General features: G+C 48.6%; 1 protein-coding gene across 1 annotated transcript in view; it reads right to left on the bottom strand.

Moving 5' to 3' along the window:
- Positions 1 to 24,071, bottom strand: part of LOC138364448 (protein SCAI-like) — a 104,577-nt gene that overhangs the window by 52,101 nt on the left and 28,405 nt on the right. Inside the window, exons 4-5 of the mRNA XM_069324083.1 lie at positions 13,636 to 13,809; positions 1,250 to 1,350 (exon numbers count right to left, since the gene is read on the bottom strand). Of these exons, the coding sequence (XP_069180184.1) occupies positions 1,250 to 1,350; positions 13,636 to 13,809 (275 nt within the window). The remainder of the gene's footprint in view (positions 1 to 1,249; positions 1,351 to 13,635; positions 13,810 to 24,071) is intronic.

The raw sequence follows: 24,071 nt of genomic DNA, 5'->3' as shown, positions 1-24,071 counted from the left end.
TAAACACCTGGTACTAAATCCAGCCTGGCAAGCTCGCAGTCACAAGAGAGCACGATCATACAAGTTACTAAAACTACTAACAATGGCACTCCTGTCTGCAGGCCTCACCTGGAGACCAAGTCTCGGAGAACAACCTAAAATAGGGAAGGATTCCAGGAGTCAACCCTACAGAGGAATCGGTTGCATCAGAGACGATAATTCTTGCAATAGATGATCTTTGCTATAGAGCTTGACAGGAAAGATAACCCTGAAACCATAGCAGAAGCAGGCTAAAGAATAATGAGACACAATGTGACAAGCAAATACACTCACTAAAAGTGATAAAAGACATGAGGCAATAGAATAAAGTATGTAGAAAAGATAGTTACTTAGCCAACAAATACAGATTTCATAAAGTGCTGTGTGTTGAGAAGGGCAATCAGTTCAAGTGACAGTTGTGGGATTGTTTGACTCCTGGTTAACAAGCACTGTCATCTGGTGGCGGGACAGAGCAACAGCAAGGAAGTATTTTGACCATTTGGGATCATTTTCTGTTTTGGTCTGGTCTTAGTTAATAACAAAAATTTCTGTAAACGATTTGAGTTTTTTTTGGCTCATTTCAGCCAATTTGGTGATGTTTCCAGTGTGTGGTATTTTATGACTCCCATAGCTACCCTGCCTCTTTGAGAGGGTCAGGACTCTTGAATGTGCTCCCATTACGTCACATGATTGTAACAGATGCTTGATGTGTTGGATCTGGTCCTGGGCAGCCACTGAGGGGGCTACCACAGAAAATACTGATAGTAAACTTATTCTTTACTAAACACAAAAGTTGTGAAAGTTTCTATTTCAACATTAACAAATTACTTTTTTAACTTGTTCCATATTGAGAAGTGTCCATACTACATTAAAATACAGCTTAATAAAATACATTGCAACTTAATACAAATCATAAAATGATACATCAGATCTAGCAACTAGGTAAATAGTTTTAAAAATACTACAGTATACCTTAAACTTTTGTGCAATTATAAGGTACCAAACACTAAAATACCTTGAGAGAAATATGCACATACACAAAAAGAATCACTATGGCTGGTGACATTAAAAGCTTTGTGCACACTTAAAAAATCCACTATTCTAATACACAGGAACAGTACTTTAAAATTGTTGTACTGTATGCCAGTAAAGTAGTTTCAAAGAATAACTAAGCTAGCAGTCCTTAAAAGTTGTGTGCACAGTAAAACAAAGGTTCCCACAGCAAACATACCTTAAAAGCTCTGTGTGCCCTTAAAACTGTCGAGCAGAAAATAAACCGCAGCGTCAACAGTCTTAGAAAGTCGTCACCAAAAAACTGAAGAAAAGATGGATCTGGAAAACATAACAGTATTTACCATAATGAACTAAACAAAAACAAATACAAAAAAATCACCTTGGTCTTTAGCCAACTTCACACAATATTATCTGTCTACACCATCATATATAACAATGTATGTACTATAGAAGAAGCTCGATAATCCGGGTCCCGACGATCCAGAAAACGCCCTAATCCGGCAAAAATTGTGGCCGGATAAAGTTATCTCCCTACCCGGCCAAAATGTCCATAGAAGCCAGACTAGTGGATATTTGGCAGGATCAGCATACACTGATAGAGTTTGAAGGCTAAAAATCTCTCCAAAATCAAGGGTCGACTTCCCGCAGAATATAACTTGTCAATATTTAACACTGAGATAAACAAGTGAAATGCCTGGCCTAACACTCATTGTACACCACCACCAGGAAAGGAGGGAGTCAGGAAGGATTCAGGCAAGCTGGGAGAATGGAGTGGGTGTGGGTGTCACAAGTGGGGTATGAGTGTGGTGGGTGGGTGTCAGGAGTGAGTGTAGTAACCACACACACCACCTGTCAGGAGTGGGTGGGTGTCAGGAGTAGGTGTGGTAACAACACCACACCATCCCACCCACCAGGGTGGGTGGGATGAGGGTGGGGGTGGGGGTGAGGGTGGGGGTGTTGGGTGTGGGGAGGAGTGAATTGTGTACAAGAGGTGACAGTTGTTAAGCCTAGGAGGGTGGTAAGCCTAGGAGGGTGGTGAGCCTAGGCCGGGTCTCTCTCTCTGACCCTCTGGGTCTTGGTGCAGTTTTTAATCATTATATATTTTTTCTTTTTGCCGTGGAGTGCTAGTTACAAATATTAAAAATTGCACCATAATATTTGAAAAGTAATTGGTTGGCTATTTATTCATTTAAATATTTATGAGAAAATAAAATGGGGTTTAATACAAGGCAAACATTATGGCATCATTGTACATCATACAGAAAGTGGGTGTGTTGTCACCACTTGTGGCAAGGGTTAGGACGGGGGAGGAGAGAAGAATGGGTACGGAGAGTCACCCACACCCTTCCTGCCTATGTAATTACCTAAGTGTAGTTACAGGATGTGTAGCCACAGCCTGACTGCTCGCCTTCCCAACCAAATCTGTCTGCCATCCACCCACCCACCCAACTGCATGCCCACCCACCCACCAAGCCCATGTATCATCCACCCACCCACCCAACTGCATGCCCACCCACCCACCAAGCCCATGTATCATCCACCCACCTGCTTGCCCTCCCACCAAACCCATGTGCAATCCACCCACCCACCTGACCCTACTTGCTCACCCACCAAGCCCATGTGCAATCCACCCACCCACCAAGCCCCATGTGCCTGCCATCCACCCAACCACCCACCTGCTTGCCCACTCACCTACCTGTCTGCCTGCCCACCTACCAGTCAGGCAGCTAACCAGCCAGGCAGCTAACCACCCACCCAGAACCATACACTAATTATAGTGTGTGCCAATTTAAATTATGTTGTTTGTGGTACAAAATTGTTTGAAAATGTTCACTTTAGGACTTCCACCATGAAAAAACCAGCGTTGAATGTAATGAAACGCCATTTTCTGAGTGAGACCAGGAGGTCTCCTGGAGCTTACTAGGCCGATATGTTAATGTAAGACTGGCATCAGTCCTGTGTATGGAGTTCTGTGGGCCTACCGGGGACCACGAGCCAGAACCTGGCCCGCTCAGAGAGGCATGGGGAGCAATGGCCTATCGACACCCCCATGTGGCTGGTAGCATTCTATGTCTGCCATTGACCAGGTCAGGCACCCAGAAAGGTAAGCATCCCAAAACAAAACCCTATTCTGGCAAAAATATTGCTAGCAAAAGCCGAACAAGTGGATAGAACTCCCCTAAAAAAAACGAGCAAACGAGCATGACATCACACGTCGCCTCGCCACTGTCTGCACAGCTCCCCCCCTTCCTCGGGAGGGGGAAGGGGAAGCCCCCAGACCCCCCATGCTGGCTATCCACCCATCAGTTCTGAGGCTGGATGTCAAACTACACAAACAACAGCCGACTGGAGGGAGGGAGGGATGCCGGGGAGCCTCCTGGTCTCACCCAGAAAATGCCGTTTCATTACATTCAACACTGGTTTTCTGGGGGAAGACCCTTCAGCTCCCCGGAGCTAACTACCCACAGAGGAAAACATAGGGACTTACCCGGGAGGCAGTCATTGCTCACTCCTCAACTCTAAGTCGAGACAACTGGCTGCAGCCGCCAACCCAAAGCGACACAGGCCCGACGAGGCCCAGGGACGTTCCCTAGGTAATGAGCAGCCAGGACCCTGTTCAACTGCTAAAAGCCCCGTGCCCGAATGTCAACCAAGGACATGTTCCCAAAGATGGCAGCAAGAGCAGCGAACTTACGAACATCATGGGCACGGGATTGACCGCAGGCTGGCTAGCCTTAATAACTCTGCGGACGACCTGGGAGACCCGCCCTTGTGAACAGGGAAGAAGGGAAACTGGATCAACCCAGAGTGCGTCCCCGGATACAGAAGCCGTAGCGCGCAAATAACTGTGAAGAGCCGCAACCGGACACAAAACATGATGCACTCCGGCCCGACCAACCAAGCATTAATAACCCAGGGACCCCTCCGGAAAGCAGCAGTCTCATTCTTCGCCAGAAAAGAAGGAGACGGCTGCAAACGAACAAAACCATCTCAAAGACCGAAGGAGCAGAAACTCCTGAGCCGGAGGAGAGCATGAAGCTCCCAACCCAACCCCCAGAGGCCAATTCCAACAGAAAAAGAGCCTTGGAGAAACAATCCTGAACCAAAGGGGCCACAATAAACCGAGGAGAAGAAGAAGAAAAGAGAGCACTCAGTCCAAAGACCACGACGGCTCAGGCGGTGCATGAGCAGGCTGGAGGTGAAACAATGCACAAGACAGCTTGCGAAACAGCGCAAAAGTAACATGAATACCGAAGGCAAACTGAAGCGGCTCCGCCAGCGCTGCACAATATGAGGCGACAGTGTTAGGCATAAGGTAATGGTCCAGGAACAACCAAGAGAGAAAGAACACCACCACCCAAACAGAAAGTGAAACACAACGACGAAGACGTAAAAAGAACCGGAAGGACCGCCAGGAGACTTCATACTGCTGCTGAGATGACGCTTGCAGGTGGGACACCAACAAAGAAGCCATCTCATCACCACAGATATGCTGATAAACCCGAGTCAAAAAGACCATACGCGAAGACTCGAGGAGAAGATCGAACTAGCCACGTGACGCACCGGGCCGATCTGTTGGAAGAGGCGGAGTCGCAGGAAAACCTCCGGGTTCAGACACCAGGCAAGCAGCGCCTGAAACCACGGCTGCGCCGGCCATCATAGGGCCAAGAGAACTACTCTCCCCGGGTAGGGCTCCAAGCCAGTCAGGACCCAGAGCAACAGCTGAACCGGGGGAAAAAAAGAGATACAGGAACGCCCCACCTCGACCAGTCCTGCCGAAAGGCATCGACCCTGATGGCCTCGCAATCGGGGAAGGGCGTCACATACTGGGGTAGGTGCCGCGACCACGCCAACGAGAAAAGATCCACCTCGGGGCGTCCGAACGTCCGACAGAGCCAACGGAAGGAGTGGGCGTCGACCGTCCATTCCGTGGAGCCTATGTAAGAGGAGAACGAAACGAGACAGGCCGTCAGCCAAGACGTTGGACTCTCTCCGCACGTAACGAGCCAGGAGAGCTAAACCCCGAGAACCACACTACCACAAACTACTACACCGTGCTGTGGACTCGATGGAAAGATGGACCCCATCGCCCTTGGCCGGCATGGTGAGCACTGGTCACAATGCCTCAGCCGAGAGACGAAGCATCCGTGAACACATCGAGCGAGGGCTCGGGCAGGCGCCAAGGCACTGAACCCCGAAAAACCCGAAGAGGAAGCCGGTGATGCAGCAGCCGACGCAAAGCCCTCGGGGGTCGAACACAGCAATCGCGAGAAAGGCGGAAGGGACGTCCCCGAAGAAACTAGAACAGTCGACGACGAAGCCAAACCCAACCTGGCGGGTATACCATCATCATGAAGTTCAGGCTTCCACACAAACCCTAGAGCAACCGCCGAGAGACCCGGGAGCCCCTCCCCCCCTGCACATGGAGCTGCAGAACGCTGACATCCCGTGGAAGGGCAGGAGCATCCCGTGGAAGAGCAAGCAAGCACTCATCGAGATGCTCAAGGTCGCCCCCCAGGAAAACCTGAACCACCGTTGAGACCTCGCGCCACTCAAGCAGGTGGGAACGACTGAAAGAATGCCAAGCCTCCAAAGCAAAAATAGGACAGTCCTACTCCGAAACCTTGTGATGGACCCAGAAAGAGAACAAATTTCCAAACCTGAAAGACAATGGATCCATCACCGAGGCGTAACCCGGGTCACGCAGGAGGTAAGACATCAGGGCTGCCTGCACCGCAGACGGTTGGATGCGGGAAGTCGAAAACCTTCGGAAAGACAGAACCGACGCACCCGAGGGAACATGCAACCGAACCTGGGGAGGGGCAGACACCAAATCCAACTCGTACGCAGAGGGGGGAAAAAAAGAGAACCCCACTCCTTGAAACAATAAGCCTCGCTCCTTGGGACCCTGGGCCGAGTCATCCCCCAGAACACCGGCCCCGAAAGAAAAAGCCTGCGCAGCCAAGAAAACCGAACAGAAGGGGGCCCACTGGTTAGACCCAGAGACTTCGACAGAGAGAGTGGACTTGAATGCCTCCATTTGTAACACCGGAAGGGACATTCCCCGAGACCACCCGAGACTCGAGACCATCTAAACCCCGCCGACTCCAAAACCCTGACACTTCGGGGCCAGAAGCAGGGGGGGGGGGGGGGGGACCAGGATGCACCACAGCAGGGGAAGGATGAGGGGGTGCGGACTGAACCAAGGTTGAAGTGACACCCACCCCCAAGTCCGGGTCCCTATAAGCAAAACGGGGTAGCCTCAGGGCATCCAGGTGAGCAACCAACCTATTGCATTGCAACAACCTAAACCGAGCATGCAGCGCCTGTGCTGCCTGTACCCGTAGAATATCACCTTGAGATTGGGTAAACTGAGTCACGAGCAAGCAACAGAACTCACATGACTCTGGGTTGACGGTGTCATCGACCCAACAGGCAGCGTGATGGAGGAAAAAACCGTGAGGGGTCACCCCTGAGTCAAGAGGACTGAGCAACCCTCGAACTGGGGACTCGGATGAGGAGGGAACTCGGACACAGCCATCGGACCCATGTGCCCCCTAGGGGGGGGGGGGGTTCCCAGAGCCCTGAGCGCTTAATGGAAACTCACGCCCAGGTAATCCCAGGCAGGGTACTGCTAACCGGCACCAAAAAACTACCAAACAACTGTCTAAAGCTTAACCCCAGGGACGTGTACACTCACAGGGACCTAACAGGGGGCACCACCAGAAGAGAACCGTGCACAGGTCAGGCATAAAAAAGGGGAAAGCAAGGCAGTCCCCCCCTACAAGGCAAAAACAAAAAGAAAAACAAAACCCTGCAAGAGGACAACGCTCCAACGGCAGTACTGACAGGGCACCTAGGGATGAGAACCCTAGGCGCATGCAGGCCGAGTATTGTAGAATAACTCCTGGCTCTCGCACCCCTGGAAGACAGCCACCACACTCAAAGCACAGTGCTGGAAACGCTGGAGCCAAGCACACAACCTCCGCTTCTAGCATCAGCCTGAGAACTGACAGGTGGATAGCCGGTGTAGGGGGTCTTGGCGCTTCCTCTTCCCCCTCCCGGGGATGGGGGGAGCTGCGCAGACAGCGGTGCGGTGACGTGTGACGTCATGCTCGATTGCTCATTTCTTTTAGGGAAGTTCTATCCACTTGTTTGGCTTTTGGTAGCAATATTTTCACCAGAATAGGAGTTTGTTTTGGGATATTTACCTTTCTAGGTGCCTGATCCGGTCGATGACAGACATAGAATAGTTCCAACCAAACAGGGGGTTCTATAGACCATTGCTCCCCATGCCTCTCTGAGGGGGCCAGGTTCTGACTCGTGGTCCCCGGTAGGCCCACAGAACTCCATACACATGACTGATGCCAAAGTCTGACATTAGCATATCAGCCTAGTAAGCTCCAGGGACCCGAAGGGGCTTACCCCAGAAAGTAAGCTAATCCAGAAAACGTGCTCATCCGGCAAGGGATCCTTCCCATGTAGTCCGGATTAGCGAACATCTACAGTACTCCATAAAGCCAAGTCCAAGAAAATTTTAAATTATAAGAAAACACTGTACATTCTAAGATAATACATGCCCTGAATACCTTACTAGTCAAAATGGAGGGAACAACAGTCTATAACATAATACTTTACAGTACTTTAATACTCTTTGGTTAGTTGTCCCTTTCTACATTTCCTTTCAAATCTGATTACAATGTGATAATCAACATTCCTAACAGCTGCAAAACTGAAACTCTTATCTATTAATGCTTTAGCAATCTAATGACTTTTTGTGTCCACCATGGTTATATCGATATGATTTAATCGATATCGGTTTAATCGATATGATGATGCTAAAAGTACATTCAACTCTCATAATTTCAGAAACCAAACCAAATGGCTTTAAACACTTATTTGCATCTTTATGATGCAACTCTCAAAACATTGTATATAAGAACAGTGTGGACAGAACTTATGGCACCATATTGGGCATCAAGAACCCAACTTTAGACCATCTTAGTTGCTCACCTCATCACTGAGAACGCACCCATTTTATTTTCCAACATTTCAAGTGTTTTTCTCGTCCCTAGCAAAATATTACAACTTCAATTACAGTACAGTACTTGTGAAAATGTACACAAGGTCATAATAGTTCAGAAAATCCAAAGTTAATTGGAACAATTGTCAAGAATGCAAGGCAATAGAAGGTGAAAAAAAAACAGCGTTGAATGTAATGAAACGCCATTTTCTGAGTGAGACCCGGAGGCTTCCCCAAGCTATCCAGGCTGATATGCATATATATTAAACTTTGGCATCAGTCAGTACGAATTTAGTTCTTAGGCCTACTGGGGACCACTAGCCAGAACCTGAGCCCCCCTCAGAGAGGCACGAGGAGCAATGGCCTATAGAATTGCACATGTGATTTAGAGCATTCTGTGTCTGCTATCAACCGGGTCAGGCACCCAGAAAGCTAAGCATCCGAAAACAAACCCCTATTATGGTTGAAACTACTACTGAAAAGTCAAACAAGTGGACAGAACAACTCCCAAAGAAAAACGAGCATGACGTCATCACACGCCGCGCAGCCGTCTGTGCAGCTCCCCCTCTCCCTGGGAGAGGAAAGAGGGAAGGGGGAGCCCCTGACCCCTCACGCTAGCTACTCACACCTTCAGTTCAGAGGCTGGAGGTAAAAAAAACACACAAAAAAAAATCCGACCGAAGGGAGGGAGGAATGCTGGGGAGCCTCCGGCTCTTGCCCGGAAAATGGCATTTTATTACATTCAACGCTGATTTTCTTGGGGGAGCCCCTTCGGCTCCCTGGAGCTACTTACCAAAAGACAAAAACAACAGGGACTAACACAGGAGACGGTTGGCACTCGCTCCTCAAGGAGAAGTCGAGACAACAGGCTGTAACCACCGACCCAAAGCAACACAGGCCCAACTAGGCCCAGGAACTGCACAGCCAGGACCCTGTTCGACCGCCAAAAACCTTCCGCCTGAATGTCAGCCCAGGGCATGTTAACAAAGACAGCAGCAACAGCAGCAAACTTACAAGCGTCGTGGGTACAGGGATAGACTGCAGGCTGGCTAGACCGAATAACCCTGAGGACGACCTGGGAGATCCGAACTATGGAACAAGGAAGAAAGAAACTGGATCAACTCAAAATCCCTAGAGGCCAATGCCAACAAGAAAAGAGCCTTAGAAAAACAGTCCTGAACCAAAGGGGCCACCACAATCCGAGGAGAAGAGAGAGAAAAAAGAGAGCACCTGGTCCAACAACCAGGATGGCTCAGGGAGTGCATGAGCAGGCTGGAGGTGAACCAATGCACAACAAAACTTGCAGAACGGAGAAGTGATATCCACCTCGAACGCAAACGCCACGTGATATAAGGCAACAGTATTCGCCATAAGATGACGGTCCTGAAACAAACAAGAGAGAAAGGACAAAACAACCCGATCAGAAATCGAAAATAACCTACGAAGAGTCAAGAAGTGCCAAAAGGACCGCCAGGCAACTTCATACTGCCACCGAGACAAGACTTGCAGGTGGGACACCATCAATGAAGCCACCTAATCATCAAAACGACCAGATGCGAAGAAGATCAGAGGAGAAGATTGAACCAGCCAAGTACTGGATTGGGTTGATCTGGTGAAAGATGTGGCGCCGCGGGAAGACCCTTGGGTTCGGACACCAAGCAAGCAGTGGGGTATCCGGAAAGGCAACTAACCTAGCGCATTGCAGCAATTTATATCTCGCCGCCGAAGCTGCTTGCACCCGAATATCATTATCAGTGGACTCGGTGAATTGGAGTACAAGCAAGGAACACCACTCACAGAACTCCGGGTCAAAGTTGTCACTGACCAAACACGCAGTATGCCAGAGGCAAAGAGGGCGAGTGTCACCTTGAGACAAGGGGGACAGAGCAACCTTCAAACTTGTACAAAGCGAGATGGGACTCAGAGGATGCATCCATTGGACCAACAAGCCCAAATGGGGGTTTACAGGGCCCTTAGGATGACTGCCAGGTACTGCTAACTGGTTATCCCAGAACTACCAAACAAAGAAAATGTTGAACCCCTGTGACGTGTGCAGTCACGGGGCCCTAGTAAAGAGCCACCAAAACATACAAGTGGTCCTACAGCTACACCAGGCAGATCCCCACCAGGCAAAACAAAACAAAAGATAATAAACACCCCGCAAAAGCACAACGTCTCCAGAAGGAACAGAACTGGCCACTATGCGTATTATAAGACAGCTGCACAGTACCTTGTGCCCCCTGCCAGCGACGATGCTCCCTCCTACCCAAGGCCAAACTAGGGAAGGAAAAAACCCAGCTGACTCCAAGGGCTGGAAATCACCAAGCAGCAAAAGAACCCTGCGGAGGTAGCCTTCCCGAACAGTTTGTGGAAGGTAGCCCCAAACTGCAAGGGCAGTACTTACAGGGCACTTAGGAAAAGGAATCCTAAGTGCATGCACCCCCAGTACTCCTGGAATAACACCTGGCTCACACACCACCACACCGTAGTACAACACTACAAGGCACAGCACTGCTCAAGGATTGGAGCCCAAGTCGATCGACCGCCACGTAACACAACAGCCTTAGAACTGAGGTTGGGTAGCAAGCAGGGGAGGTCTGGGACTCCCAGTTTTCCCTCCTGGGGAGAGAGGAGTTGTGCACACAGCAGCACAGAAGCTGTGATGTCATGCTTGTTTGCTTGTTTTCTGATTGCGGAGTTCTACTTGCTTGTTCGGCTTTCTGTTTGCAATGTTTAACCAGTTGTAGTTTGTTTTGGGATTCCTACCTTTCTGTGTGCCTGACCTGGTAGATGGCTGACAGACTGCTTTCAACTACATGGGGGGGGGGGTGTCTATAGGCCATTGCTCCTCGTGCTTCTCTGAGGGGACCAGGTTCCAGCTCGTGGTCCCCAGTAGGCCTAGAACTCCATTGATTGACTGTTACCACAGTTTAATATATATACAGTGGTACCTCGGAATGCGATTGTCCCTGTATGCGAGGTTTTCGGAAGGCGAGGTGTATTTACTCCAAAAATTTGTCTCGGAAGGCGATGGTTACTTCGGGAGGCGAGTTTGAACGCGAGTTTGTTGATACGCGTACAGCCGACATAGCGCGTGGTGGTTCGGCGATCGTCGCCCCTCTGCCCCGCTGCCCCTCAGTTTACCATTGTCTCGCGCTCAGTGACTACCCCCACATCAATTCTTGTCGCGGATTTTCAGTGTTTTGTTGGATTTTTGGTGATTTGTCTATACAATTTGTTATTATATATCTCACCATGAGTCCCAAGAAAGCCAGTGGTAAGGATAAAGGCCAGAAAGCTCATGTGAGGATGACAATAGAGGAGAAACAAGAGATCATTCGGAAGCATGAGAACGGTACACGTGTTGTTGAACTTTGTAGGCAGTACAACAAAGCCACATCAACAATATGCACTATACTTAAGAAGAAAAATAAGATTATGAGTGCTAATGTGGCAAAAGGAGTAAGAACATTAACGGCACAAAGACCACAAATACTTGAAGAAGTGGAAAAGTTGTTATTAATTTGGATACACGACAAGGAGTTGAGGGGTGATAGTGTTTCGGAGGCCATTATTTGTGAGAAAGCCAGGGTGTTGCACGAAGACCTTCTAAAGAAGACCCCTGCAACGAGTGATGCAGATAACAAAGAGTTTAAGGCAAGCAGGGGCTGGTTTGAAAAATTTAGAAAGAGAAGTGGTATCCATAGTGTTACAAGGCATGGGGAGGCAGCCAGCTCAGACAAACCAGCCGCTGGACGATTTATTGACGAATTTAAAGAGTTTGCAGAGACTGGGGAATACCTACCGCAACAAGTGTTTAATTGTGACGAAACAGGACTGTTTTGGAAAAGAATGCCTAAGAGGACATACATTACCAAGGAGGAAAAATCCTTGCCTGGACACAAGCCTATGAAAGATAGGTTTACGCTTGTGCTGTGTTCAAATGCGAGTGGCGATTTGAAAATTAAACCCTTGCTAGTGTATCATTCTGAAAATCCAAGGGTTTTCAAACAGTATAATGTGCAGAAAACCCGTTTGTGTGTGATGTGGAAGTCTAATAAAAAAGCATGGGTCACTAGGCTTATTTTTTCGGAGTGGGTGAATGAAGTGGTGTGCCCTGCCATAGAAAAATATCTGCAGGAGAAACAATTGCCACTCAAAGCCGTGCTTCTCCTTGACAATGCTCCTGCTCATCCTCCAGGCTTGGAAGATGATTTGATGCCTCAATACAATAAATTCCTCACAGTTAAATTCCTTCCTCCTAACACCACTCCTCTAATTCAGCCTATGGACCAGAAAATCATAGCGAATTTTAAGAAACTGTATGAAAGGGCACTTTTCCGGAAATGTTTTGAAGTGACTGAAGCCACAAACCTCACCCTCAAAGAGTTCTGGAGAGAGCATTTTAACATTTGTAGTGCTTTAAAACTCGTTGACAAAGCCTGGCAAGAAGTGACTCAAAGAACCCTGATCTCTGGCTGGAGAAAATTGTGGCCTGAAGGTGTGAGAGAACTAGACTTTGAGGGGTTTGAGCCTATAAATGATGCGCCTATTGTTGAGGAAATTGTTAGTCTAGGCCAGCAAATGGGCTTGGAATTGGATGGTGATGATGTGGAGGAGTTGGTGGAAGAACACAACGAAGAACTGACCACCGAAGAACTCCTAGCCCTTCAACAGGAACAGCAAGCCAACACAGCAGCGAATGATTCTGCAGTGGAGGAGGAGGTGGCAGCAGCACCAACAGCACCAGCGAGTGTCCCTTCTGCAGTAATTAAGAAGGTGTGTCAGATGTGGGAAGAGATTCAAACAACTATTGAACATACTCACCCAGACAAAGCTGTAGTAGGCCGTTGTCTTAATCTTTTCAATGACAATGTGATGCCTTACTACAGAGAGAGCTTGCGAAGAAGGGAAAAGCAAGCTTCCATGGACAAATTTGTGGTGAGGAAATCGAGCAGTGAGCCTCAACCAGGACCTAGTGGCACTCAGGTTAAACGTCCCAGGGAGAGCACACCAGAAAGGTCCTCACTGCCTGATGTGATTATGGAAGGGGACTCCCCTTCCAAACAGTAACTCCTCTCCTCCTCCCCCCCTCCTCACCATCTTCCATACGCCTACAGCACTCGACAGCAAGGTAAGTAATAACTGGAACATAGTTTTGTAGGTTTATTTAGATGAATTAGGTAAATTAGGTATAAAAATTTAGTTTGATGTGGGGTTTTTGGGGTAGTCAGGAACGGATTAATTCATTTCCCTTTATTTCTTATGGGGAAATTAACTTCGGAATGCGAGTTTTCGGAAGGCGAGGCGTCTCCAGGAACGGATTAAACTCGCATTCTGAGGTATGCCTGTACATCAGCCCGGTATAGCTCCAAGGAGACAGAGGAGCCCTCCATAGAAAAGTTAGGCTGCTTATAAAATAAGTATGGCATAATGCAAGAGACCATTATCATAGAATACAGTATATACAAAATAAATTTGTCCATACTATATTATGGAATTGTAAACTATACTACAAGGATATTTGGCACAAATGCTAAGCAAGCTGGCTAACACTAATGAAAAACCTTAAAACTTACCAATACTTCTCCCTCGAGTGACTAATCTGGAGGCTTCTGAGATGAATCTGTCTACTAGAGTTTGACACTTCTCCCACAAGTTCATTTGAACATCACATAATGAGCTTACTAAGCACATTCCCATTAACGGAGAGTGCAAGAACAGTGTGAATAAATTCCCTCGATGGTGCTGATCTGAAAATCACACACGTAAAACATTAATTATTCATTTACTTTTAACCTCTATAAAAAGTAAAATATAAATTTTAACCTTAGTATGAAAATAAAGATTATGGGGAAGTTTTGATAATTGACAAGTGAAAAACATTTGTCCATGATGAAGATGGATATGCTGTACTGTATGAATGGATCATGGTAAAAAGGCAAATAAACAATGACATGATAATTGGTCATTAAAACTTGAGCTTGTTTATTGATAAAGTGAGGAATGAACTGGAAAATATAAATAATACACAAATATTAATAAAGAACAGTTACTAGAAATATAACTTACCAGGATTCTACAAATGTTCAACAATACAATTAAATTTATCTTGCAGTAGAGTAGCACTTCCAAACAAGATAGCATGACCAAGGATCATGACAACTATTATGATTCTCTACATCAAGAAAAATATCGTCCAGTCCAATGCACAATGAATTCGTATTAACATGATGAATCAATGAGAAAAGAAGCAGCAGCCACGAGGAGGATTCAAACTCTTAAATTTTATTATCCAGTCCTACAAATCCATTAAATGCCTCTGGCAAAATTACTGTATTCAAACACAGACTGCACTTACATATGAACATTACATCACCAAAAAAACTTCCACAGTGACGATAAAGCAAATCTCAAAACCTTTATGATACAGAGAAGGATAAATAAACCTCAATAATTTCATCTAGATATACATACTCATTATCAACAAAGGTAAAACAATTAAAAATAAAGGAGGAGGATCGAGATAGATATATTTGGCTATGTGTAGCTAACAAATCTTACTGAGACCTTCAGGAAAATGAAGGTCCAGTGTGTCTGTCGAGATCACCACACACACACACACACACACACACACACACACACACACACACAGATATAAACTAGCTAAACACAGATGCCGAAGAAATATAAGAAAATTCACTTTCGCAAACAGAGTGGTAGACGGTTGGAACAAGTTAGGTGAGAAGGTGGTGGAGGCCAAGACCGTCAGTAGTTTCAAAGCGTTATATGACAAAGAGTGCTGGGAAGACGGGACACCACGAGCGTAGCTCATCCTGTCACTACACTTAGGTAATTACACACACAAACATCTGAGGAGTGATTTCCTTGGTGTACTGTAATTACAGAATGATAACTGCTTTCATGGTTTCCCGTCTTCCCAGCACACTATCATATAAGGCTTTGAAACTACTGACGGTTTTGGCCTCCACCACCACCTCACCTAACTTGTTCCAACCATCTACAACTCTTGTTTACAAAAGTTAACTTTCTTATTTTCTTCAGCAGTTTTGTTTAGATTGTTTAAATCTATGACCTCTTGTTCTTGAAATTCCAGGTCTCAGGAATTCTTCCCTATCAATTTTATGAATTCCCATTGCTATTTTGTATGTAGTGATCATATCATCTCTTTTTTTTTTCTTCTATCTTCTAGTTTTGGCATCTGCAATGCCTTTAACCTCTCCTCCTAGTTCTTGTCCTTCAGTTCTGGGAGCCACTTAGTTGTATGCCTTTGCACCTTTTCCAGTTTGTTGATGTGCTGTTTAACACTTTCGCCCGGGCATGACGCAGCATTGCGTCATCGGTTTACTGTCGGTAATACCGGGGATGACGCAGCATTGCGTCATCCACTTTAAATAATCGCCAAAAATCAGGTTTTTATCCGATTTTTTTGGGACTGGTTTTAAAATGTGCGCTGATGTCTTCCCATTTTCTTTGTTGAGCCTCGTGGCCCTCAGGTGGCTTGGCACATGCCGTGGGCCCATTGTTTTCGCTCCACTGTTGTGACCAATGTCGCCTCCCCTCGCATCTCAAACGTGTGAACATTTCGCCTATTTTCCGTGGCAATATTTCTTACTGCGGCTTTAGAAACTATCTACCCTTACTCCACGATGGATAGTTATCATGAACAAGGCCCTTCCAGGAAGAAAATTGCGAAAGAAAGGCTTGAAAAGGAAGGGAATTGGGAGTGAGCTGGAAGGCGTCTGAGTGCTCACTCCCGGCTAACGCATGGCCCGTCTTCAACTCGTCGGCGGTTGGAGCGTGACCAGGTTTTATATTTTATATGCTAATGTTCCTCTAGAGAATTCTATTGCGAACCCATTGAGACCAAAATGAAAGACCTAGGACAAAAATTAAGGTGACCAGAGTGAAAATAGTGAAAACATTTTATCGCGTTTGCGCGCTCCTGGGAAACTCGTTCGCACTTTCTCTGTTTGCTGCGGGTAATTAGCCGGGCTTTTGGAGTTTATATGCATTTAGTGCTGTAGAGAATTCTATTGCGAACACAATGATGCCAAATTTAATCTCGTAGGACGAGAATTAAGGTGACAAAGTTGGAGAGTATACACTTTTCAGAATTTACGCGCGCTCCTGTGACACCCTGGGTCCCATATTGCACTATTGAGGGGTGGCGTGCGGGGTGAGCGAAAGTGTTAACATATGGCACCATATAACCACTGCATATTACATCTCTGGTCTCACAAAGTTAGTGAACAAGTTCTTTAGTATTTCATCATCAACGAACAGTATTTAAAACAAATTCTGAAATTGGAAAGCATAGCATAGGCTCCTCACACAATGTTCTTTATGTGATACTCAGGTGACAGTTTTCTATCTAGAACCACCCCTAGATCAATTTAATAGAATTTTAAAACTTTTTCACATAATTTGTAGGTTATGTGGGGTCTATTTTCTCTTATTCCACATTCCATAACATCCATTTATTCATATTAAATTCTATTTGCCAAGTGGTGCACCATACATTTATTTTGTTCAGGTCTTCTTGAAGCGCATGACAATTGTCAACATTTCTTATCTTTCCTAGTATCTGAGCATCATCAGCAAACATGTTCATATAATTCTGTATTCCTTCTGGTAGGTCTTTAATGTAGACAGTGAACATTACTGGTGCAAGAACTGAACCCTGTGGTACTCCACTTGTGACAGTTGTCCAGTTCGATACATTAACTCTGATTACTTCCCTCATTTTTCTGTCAGACAATTTTCATCCATGTTAGAAGCCTTCCCTGTCACCCCCCAGCATGCTCTAGTTTTCACAGCAACCACTTGTCTGGGACTGTCAAAAGCCATTTTTTAGGTCCAGATTGATACAGTCAACTCGACCATTTCTTTCCGGTAAAATGCACCAGTCCGATAAAGACCACCAGTCTTGGTGCTGTAGTGGTAAGACACTCGCCTGGCGTTCCGCGAGCGCTTTGTCATGGGTTCGTATCCTAGCCGGGGAGGATTTACTGGGCGCAAATCCTTAAATGTAGCCTCTGTTTAATTCAACAGTAAAATGAGTACTTGGTTGTAAAAACGATTCTTCGCGGCGGGGATCATATTCCAGGGAACTGTTTCGTATTCCGAAACGCTACGCGTACTAGTGGCTGTACAAGAATGTAACAACTCTTGTATATATATCTAAAAAAAAAAAAAAAAAAAAAAAAAAAAAAATAATGTTGAATGTAATGAAACGCCATTTTCTGGGCGAGTCCTGGAGGCTCACCGGAGCCATCCAGGCTGAATGGATATGTATAACTTTCTGGCATCAGTCAATGCATGGAGTTCTTGCCTACCGGGAACCACGAGCCAGAACCTGGCCCTCTCTAGAGAGGCACGAGGAGCAATGGCCTATAGAGACCCCCCATATTATTGGGAGCATTCTATGTCTGCCATCGACCGGGATAGGCACCCAGAAAGGTAGGCGCCCCAAAACAAACCCCTATTCTGCTAAACTATTGCGACGGAAGACCGAAAAGGTGGACAGAACTCCCCAAATGAAAATTAGCTAACCAGCATGACGTCATCATGTCGCCGCGCCGCCGTCTGCGCAACTCTCCACCCCTCCCCGGGAGTGGGAAGGGGGGAGCCCCAGACCACACCGTCGGCTACCCAACCATTAGGTTTTAGGCTGGATGTCAAAAACGCGAAAAACACCGCCGACCGGAGGGAGGGATGCCGGGAGCCTCGGGGACTCACCCAGAAAATGGCGTTTCATTACATTCAACGCTGGTTTTCTGGGAGGAGCCCCTTCAGCTCCCTGGAGCTAACTACCCCAAAGATAAGGAAAAAACAGGGACTTACCCAGGCGGCAGGCCGTCCTCACCCCTCAACGCGAAGGCGAGACAATTGGCTGCAACCGCCGACCCAAAGCAACGCAGGCCCAACGAGGCCCAGGAACATTCACCAGGTAGCAAGCGGCCAGGACCCTGTTCGATCTCCAAAAACCCCTGGCCCGAACGTCCACCCAAGACATGTTGCCAAAGACAGCCGCCAAAGCAGCAAATTTACAAATGTTGTGGGCCCGAAGAAAAACCGCAGGTTGGCTACACTTAATAACCCCGAAGACAACCTGAGAGACCCGAGCCCGGGAACAGGGAAGAACGGAAACCGGATCAACCCAGAGCGCATCCCCGGCAACTGAAGCCGTGGCGCGCAAATAACGGTGGAGAGCTGCAACTGGACACAACACGTGATGCACCCCCGGCCTGACCAACCAAGCATCAACAACCTATGACCCCCTCAGGAATGCAGCCGTCTCATTCTTCGCCAGAAAAGAGGGAGACTGCTGCAAGCAAACATAACCACCAGAACCAAAAGAGCAGAAACCTCGGCGCCGGAGGAGAGCATGAAGCTCTCCAACCCCCCCCCCCACCCCCCACCCCCGAGGCCAAAGCCAACAGGAAAAGAGCCTTAGAAAAACAATCCCGAACGGAAGGGGCCACAACAAACTGAGGCAAAAAGAGAAACGAGAGCATGCGGTCCAAAGACCAAGATGGCTCAGGCAGCGCATTGGCAGGCTGGAGGTGAAACAACGCACGAGACAACTTGCGAAACGGGGCGGAAAAGGAGGCAGAACCGGTACAGGCTGTCCGCCAGGACGTTGGACACCCCCCCGGACATGAACCTCCAGGAGAGCCAAACCCCGAGAACTCAGCAGACGAGTCACCTGAAGCGACCAGCCCCAAAGAGCCAAGGACCGCATCAAACCCCCATGGTTCAAACAATGAACCACTGGGAAGCAGTTCGAATGGAGCCTGATCGTCGACCCGCAAGCGACTCGAATCCTCCGGAGCAACATCCACATCCCCGCGAACTCCCGTACCGTGCTGCGAGTTCGACGGAAGGACGGACCCCGCTGCTCCTGGCCGGCCTAGTGAGCACTGGTCACAAAACCCCAGCCAAGAGATGACGCGTCTGTGTACACATCGAGTGAGGGTTCGGGAAGGCGCCAAGGCACTGAACCCCTTAAAACCCGAAGAGGAAGCCGGCGACGCAGCAACCGATTCAAAGCCCCCGGAGGTCGAACCCAACGATCGCGAGAGAGGCGGAAGGGCTGGCCCTGAAGGAACCATAACAACCGACGAAGTCACACCCGACTCGGCGGGCAGAATATCATAGCAAAGTTCAGGGTCCCGCACAAACTCTCGAGCAACCGCCTCTTGACCCGGGAACCCCTCAGAAGTGGGCGAAGGCTGGACCGCAGGCGCAAGAGAGCCGCCGGAGGAAGAGACAAGGAAGCAGCGCGAGCGTCCCAAACCAGACCCAGCAAAGATCGAACCTGAGAGGGAACCAGATGGGACTTCCTCCAGTTCACCAAGAACCCGAACCTGGCGAGCTGGGAAAGAACCAAATCCCTGGCGAGCAGACATGCGGACTGGCTGGGAGCCCAAACCAGCCAGTCGTCGAGATAGGCTAGCACCCGAACACCTAGCAAACGCAGGCGGGTCACCACGACCCGAGTGAGGCGCATGAAAATGAGAGGCGCCAGATTCAACCCAAAGGGAAGACAATGAAAGCGGTATCCCTGATGCCCCACAACAAAACCGAGCCAGTCCCTGAACCCCAGATGAACCGGAACATGCCAATATGGGTCCTTGAGGTCCAGGGACACCATCCAAGCGCCCCCCTCCAATAGAAGACGGACCTGGGACAGCGTAGTCATCCGAAAGGAGGGGCACAAAACCCACGGGTTCAGATGGGACAAGTCCAGAATGAACCGAAGGTCCGTGCAGTCCCGTTTCGGGACCGGAAACGGGCAGGAAACCCACCTGAGGGACGACGTCGTTTCGACCACGCCCAAGCAAACCCAATCCGAGATGACTTGACAGAGCGCAGGAGAAGAGGCCTGCCCCGCAAGCCCGGAACCCCCCGAAGAGGAAGAGCAACCCAACGCCACCACAGGCCGCACAAAACGATCCGAAAAGCCCACGAATTGTGGGACCAGGCATGAGCAACCTGGGCGAGCTGCCCCCCCATTGCCCCGTCAATGGGACGAACCGCGAAAGGGCCGACGCTCCTTGCGAGAACCGAAGCGGCGAACAGGACGGACCCCACTCCATCCAGCAACAGCCGGAACCGTAGGCTCTGCCAGCCCCGAATCTGGCACCACAGGCCTACCCCGACGAAAAGGCCCCCCGAGCCCTGGCACGACCCTTCCAGGAAGGCCCCCCGCAAGCCCCCGGAGCAGCAACAACTCAGACATAGGCCGACAACTGACCGAGGCCGCCTGCAGATACTGACCCACAGCAGACTCCACAAACAGCAACGGACAAAAGGGCGAAGACAAACGAAGAGCCAGGTCCCAGGCGGATTCCAAGGAGGAAGCCAGCATCGCCTGACAACACGCGAGGCGAGAAGCATAGAACCGCGAAACCGCGTCACGCAGGATGGGCGTGAAGAGCTTCAACAAAGCAGACGACACCTGCACCACAGAGGGCAGCGCACCGGACCCGGCAGCGGCCCCAAGTGCTACCACATCCAACTCGAGCCAATCCGAGGACAGCTCAAGGAGGGAAAAGAAATGCAGAGCCGAAGCAAGCAGGCCACGACTCCACAAATCCTCCGCAATCAAGGCAGTCGAGAGGGAAGGAACCTGCACGTGAAGCTGTACGACACCAACATCCCGCAGAAGGGCAGGGGCGAACAAACAAGCATTTAGATGCTCGAAGCGCCCCCCCTGTCACCCCTGAGACAATGGCACACTGCAACCTTCAAACCCGCACAAGGCAGGCTGGAACTCAGGAGACGCATCCATGGGTCCACCGAGCCCCAACAGGGGTTTCCAGGGCCCGTAGGGTAACAACTACGGGAAGCCCAGGCAAGGTGTTGCTAACCGGTTAAGAAACCCAAACAAAACAAGGGGTAGATGATAACACTGAAAACCCCTGGGACGTGTACAAGCACAGGGGCCTAGCAGAGGGCCACCAAAACAATATCAGGGGAACTATAGACCCACGAGGCAGAACCTCCACCAGGCAAACAAAAACAAAACAAAAGAAACCCCCCACAGAAGTACACCGTCCCCAGAGGCAACAGGAAACGGTCGCCGCTTAGGTGGCAGGCAGCGCAACACCTTGATGCCCTAACCAGCACAACACCACTCCCTACCCAAGGCCAAACAAGGGCCCCAAGCCCCAGCTGGCCTCCAAGGGCGACGCAAATGCAGAGCAGCAAGAACCCCTATGGGAGCAGTTCCCGAACGTCCCAGGGAAGATAACCCTGACACGCAGGGGCAGTACTCACAGGGCACCTAGGGAAGGAAGCCCATAAGCGCATGCAGCCCCGGCACTGATGAGGTTCTCCTGGCCACCGCAAACCACACAAAGACAGCAGAGAACGCTACACTAGGCAAACACAGCCCAGGAATTTGAGGCCAGAGAATTGTCTATCCCGGCTGACACTAGCTTACAAACTGAAGGCAACCGGTGCGGTGAGGGTCCGGGGCCCACCTCCCCCTCCCGGGGAGGGGAGGGCCACACAGACGACCGGCGCGGCAGTAAATTGATTGATTGATTGTTTCCTTGGAATTGTAGGGCATTTCTACCTCTGTTTTTTTTTTGTAGTTTCTTACCATGTGAGGTTTGTTTTGTTATGCCTACCTTTCTGGGTGTCTAACCCCAGTCAATGGCAGATCAGGAAAACCCCCAACCATAATGGGGTTTTCCAGGGCCATTGCTCCCTGAAACCTCTCTGAAGGGGCCAGTTTCTGGCGCTGGTCCCTGGTAGGTCTGAACTCCATAGCTAATGTCCCGGTCTAACATAACATACATTAACCTGATAAGCTCCAGGGAGCCGTAGGGGCTCCCACAGAAAAGCCTCCAGATTTCTAGCTCCTGCCATTGCATTGCTCTACAACAAATCACTTGAACTCCAAACCTTTCTGGATATTCTAAAAAAAAAGCGAGAGTAACCCCAGTCCATAAATGCGGTGATCTCACTGATGTCAACAATTACAGACCTATCTCAATTCTGCCAAACTTGTCAAAAATATTTGAACACCTAATCCACAAGCAGCTTTATTCATATCTAGCCAAACTCAATATACTTAGCTCTTGCCAATATGGTTTCAGATCCAATAAAAGCACTAACGATGCACTTATTAGTATGATTAACTTGATACATACAGCTCTAGATAAAAATGAGTTCCCTGTTGGGTTATTTGTGGACCTACATAAAGCTTTTGACACCGTCAACCACCAAAACCTTCTTCTTAAATTACATTATTATGGAGTCAGAGGTCACTCCCTGCAATACTTTCAGTCTTACCTTACTGACAGGCTCTAATATGTTTCTGTGAATAATTTCATTTCTCCTATACTATCCGTAAACATTGGTGTTCCACAGGGCAGCATACTTGGCCCTCTCCTCTTTCTCATCTACATTAATGACCTTCCAAATGCCTCTCAACATCTCAAACCAATCTTATTTGCTGATGACACAACTTTCATTTTCTCCAGTCCTGACTGGCTTGCTCTAAATGTCACTGTGAATACTAAACTAATTAAACACACAGAAATCACAATAGCGTGATGCATCAAATGAACAATGATGCTCCCGGACGTAGGTTCGTATCCTCGTCACTGACCTTGTGGATTTGTTCATTTGATGCATCACGTTATTGTGATGTTTGTGTGTAATGAAGTAAGGGTGAAGAAGGAGAATGGCCTATTGACAAAGCTCGAGTGCATAGGGGAGTTGTGTAAAACCGGGGTTTGTGCCTCGGAGAGGCTGCAGGATCCAGTAAGTTCTATTGAACTTCGCTTTCAACTCTTTTCATCATGTTATAGCTCAGTCGATTAAAGCAGCGTCTGGGATACTCCCGGACGTAGGTTCGAATCCTCGTCACAGCCCTTGTAGATTTGTTCATCTAAACTAATTAAAGTCCATCTTTGGCTAACTGCTAACAAACTCACCCTTAACATTGACAAAACTTTATATATTTTGTTTGGTAATAAATTCTCAAATGAAATTAATCTAAGAATAAACAATATGTACAAATTGATGGTAAAGTTGACGGTAAATTCCTTGGTGTCCTCATCGATAACAAACTGAATTTCCAGGGACACATTCTAAATATAGCAAAAAAAACCAGCGTTGAATGTAATGAAACGCCATTTTCTGGGCGAGTCCCGGAGCCTCCCCGAAGCTATCCAGTCTGAATGGATATGTATGACTTTCTGGCATCAGTCAATGCATGGAGTTCTTGCCTACCGGGGACCACGAGCAAGAATCTGGCCCCCTCTAGAGAGGCCCGAGGAGCAATGGCCTATAGACCCCCCCCCCCCCTATGATTGGGAGCATTTTATGTCTGCCATCGACCGGGACAGGCACCCAGAAAGGTAGGCGCCCCAAAACAAACCCCTATTCTGGTAAACTATTGCGACCGAAGACCGAACAGGTGGACAGAACACCCCAAACGAAAATTAGCCCTCATGATGTCATGTCGCCGCGCCGCCATCTGCGCAAACCCCCCCCCCCCTCCCTGGGAAGGGGAAGGGGGAGCCCCAGACCCCACCGTCGGCAACCCAACCCTTAGTTCTTAGGCTGGATGTCAAAAACGCGAAAAACACCGCCGACTGGAGGGAGGGAGGGATGCCGAGGAGCCTCTGGGACTCGCCCAGAAAATGGCATTTCATTACATTCAACACTGGTTTTCTGGTGAGAGCCCCTTCGGCTCCCTGGAGGTAACTACCCAAAGATAAGGAAAAACAGGGACTTACCCGGGCAGCAGGCCGTCCTCACTCCTCAATGCAAAGGCGAGACAACTGGCTGCAACCGACAACCCAAAGCAACGCAGGCCCAACAAGGCCCAGGAACATTCACCAGGTAGCGAGCGGCCAGGACCCTGTTCGATCTCCAAAAACCCCGGGCCCTGAATGTCCACCCAAGACATGTTGCCAAAGCAGCAAATTTACAAACGTCGAGGGCCTGGGGAAAACCGCAGGTTGGC

The sequence above is a fragment of the Procambarus clarkii genome, chromosome 13, assembly GCF_040958095.1.
Source record: "Procambarus clarkii isolate CNS0578487 chromosome 13, FALCON_Pclarkii_2.0, whole genome shotgun sequence".
Lineage (NCBI taxonomy): Eukaryota > Metazoa > Arthropoda > Malacostraca > Decapoda > Cambaridae > Procambarus > Procambarus clarkii.
Note: the sequence above shows the minus strand (reverse complement) of the source record. Positions and strands in the feature narration are given on the sequence as shown.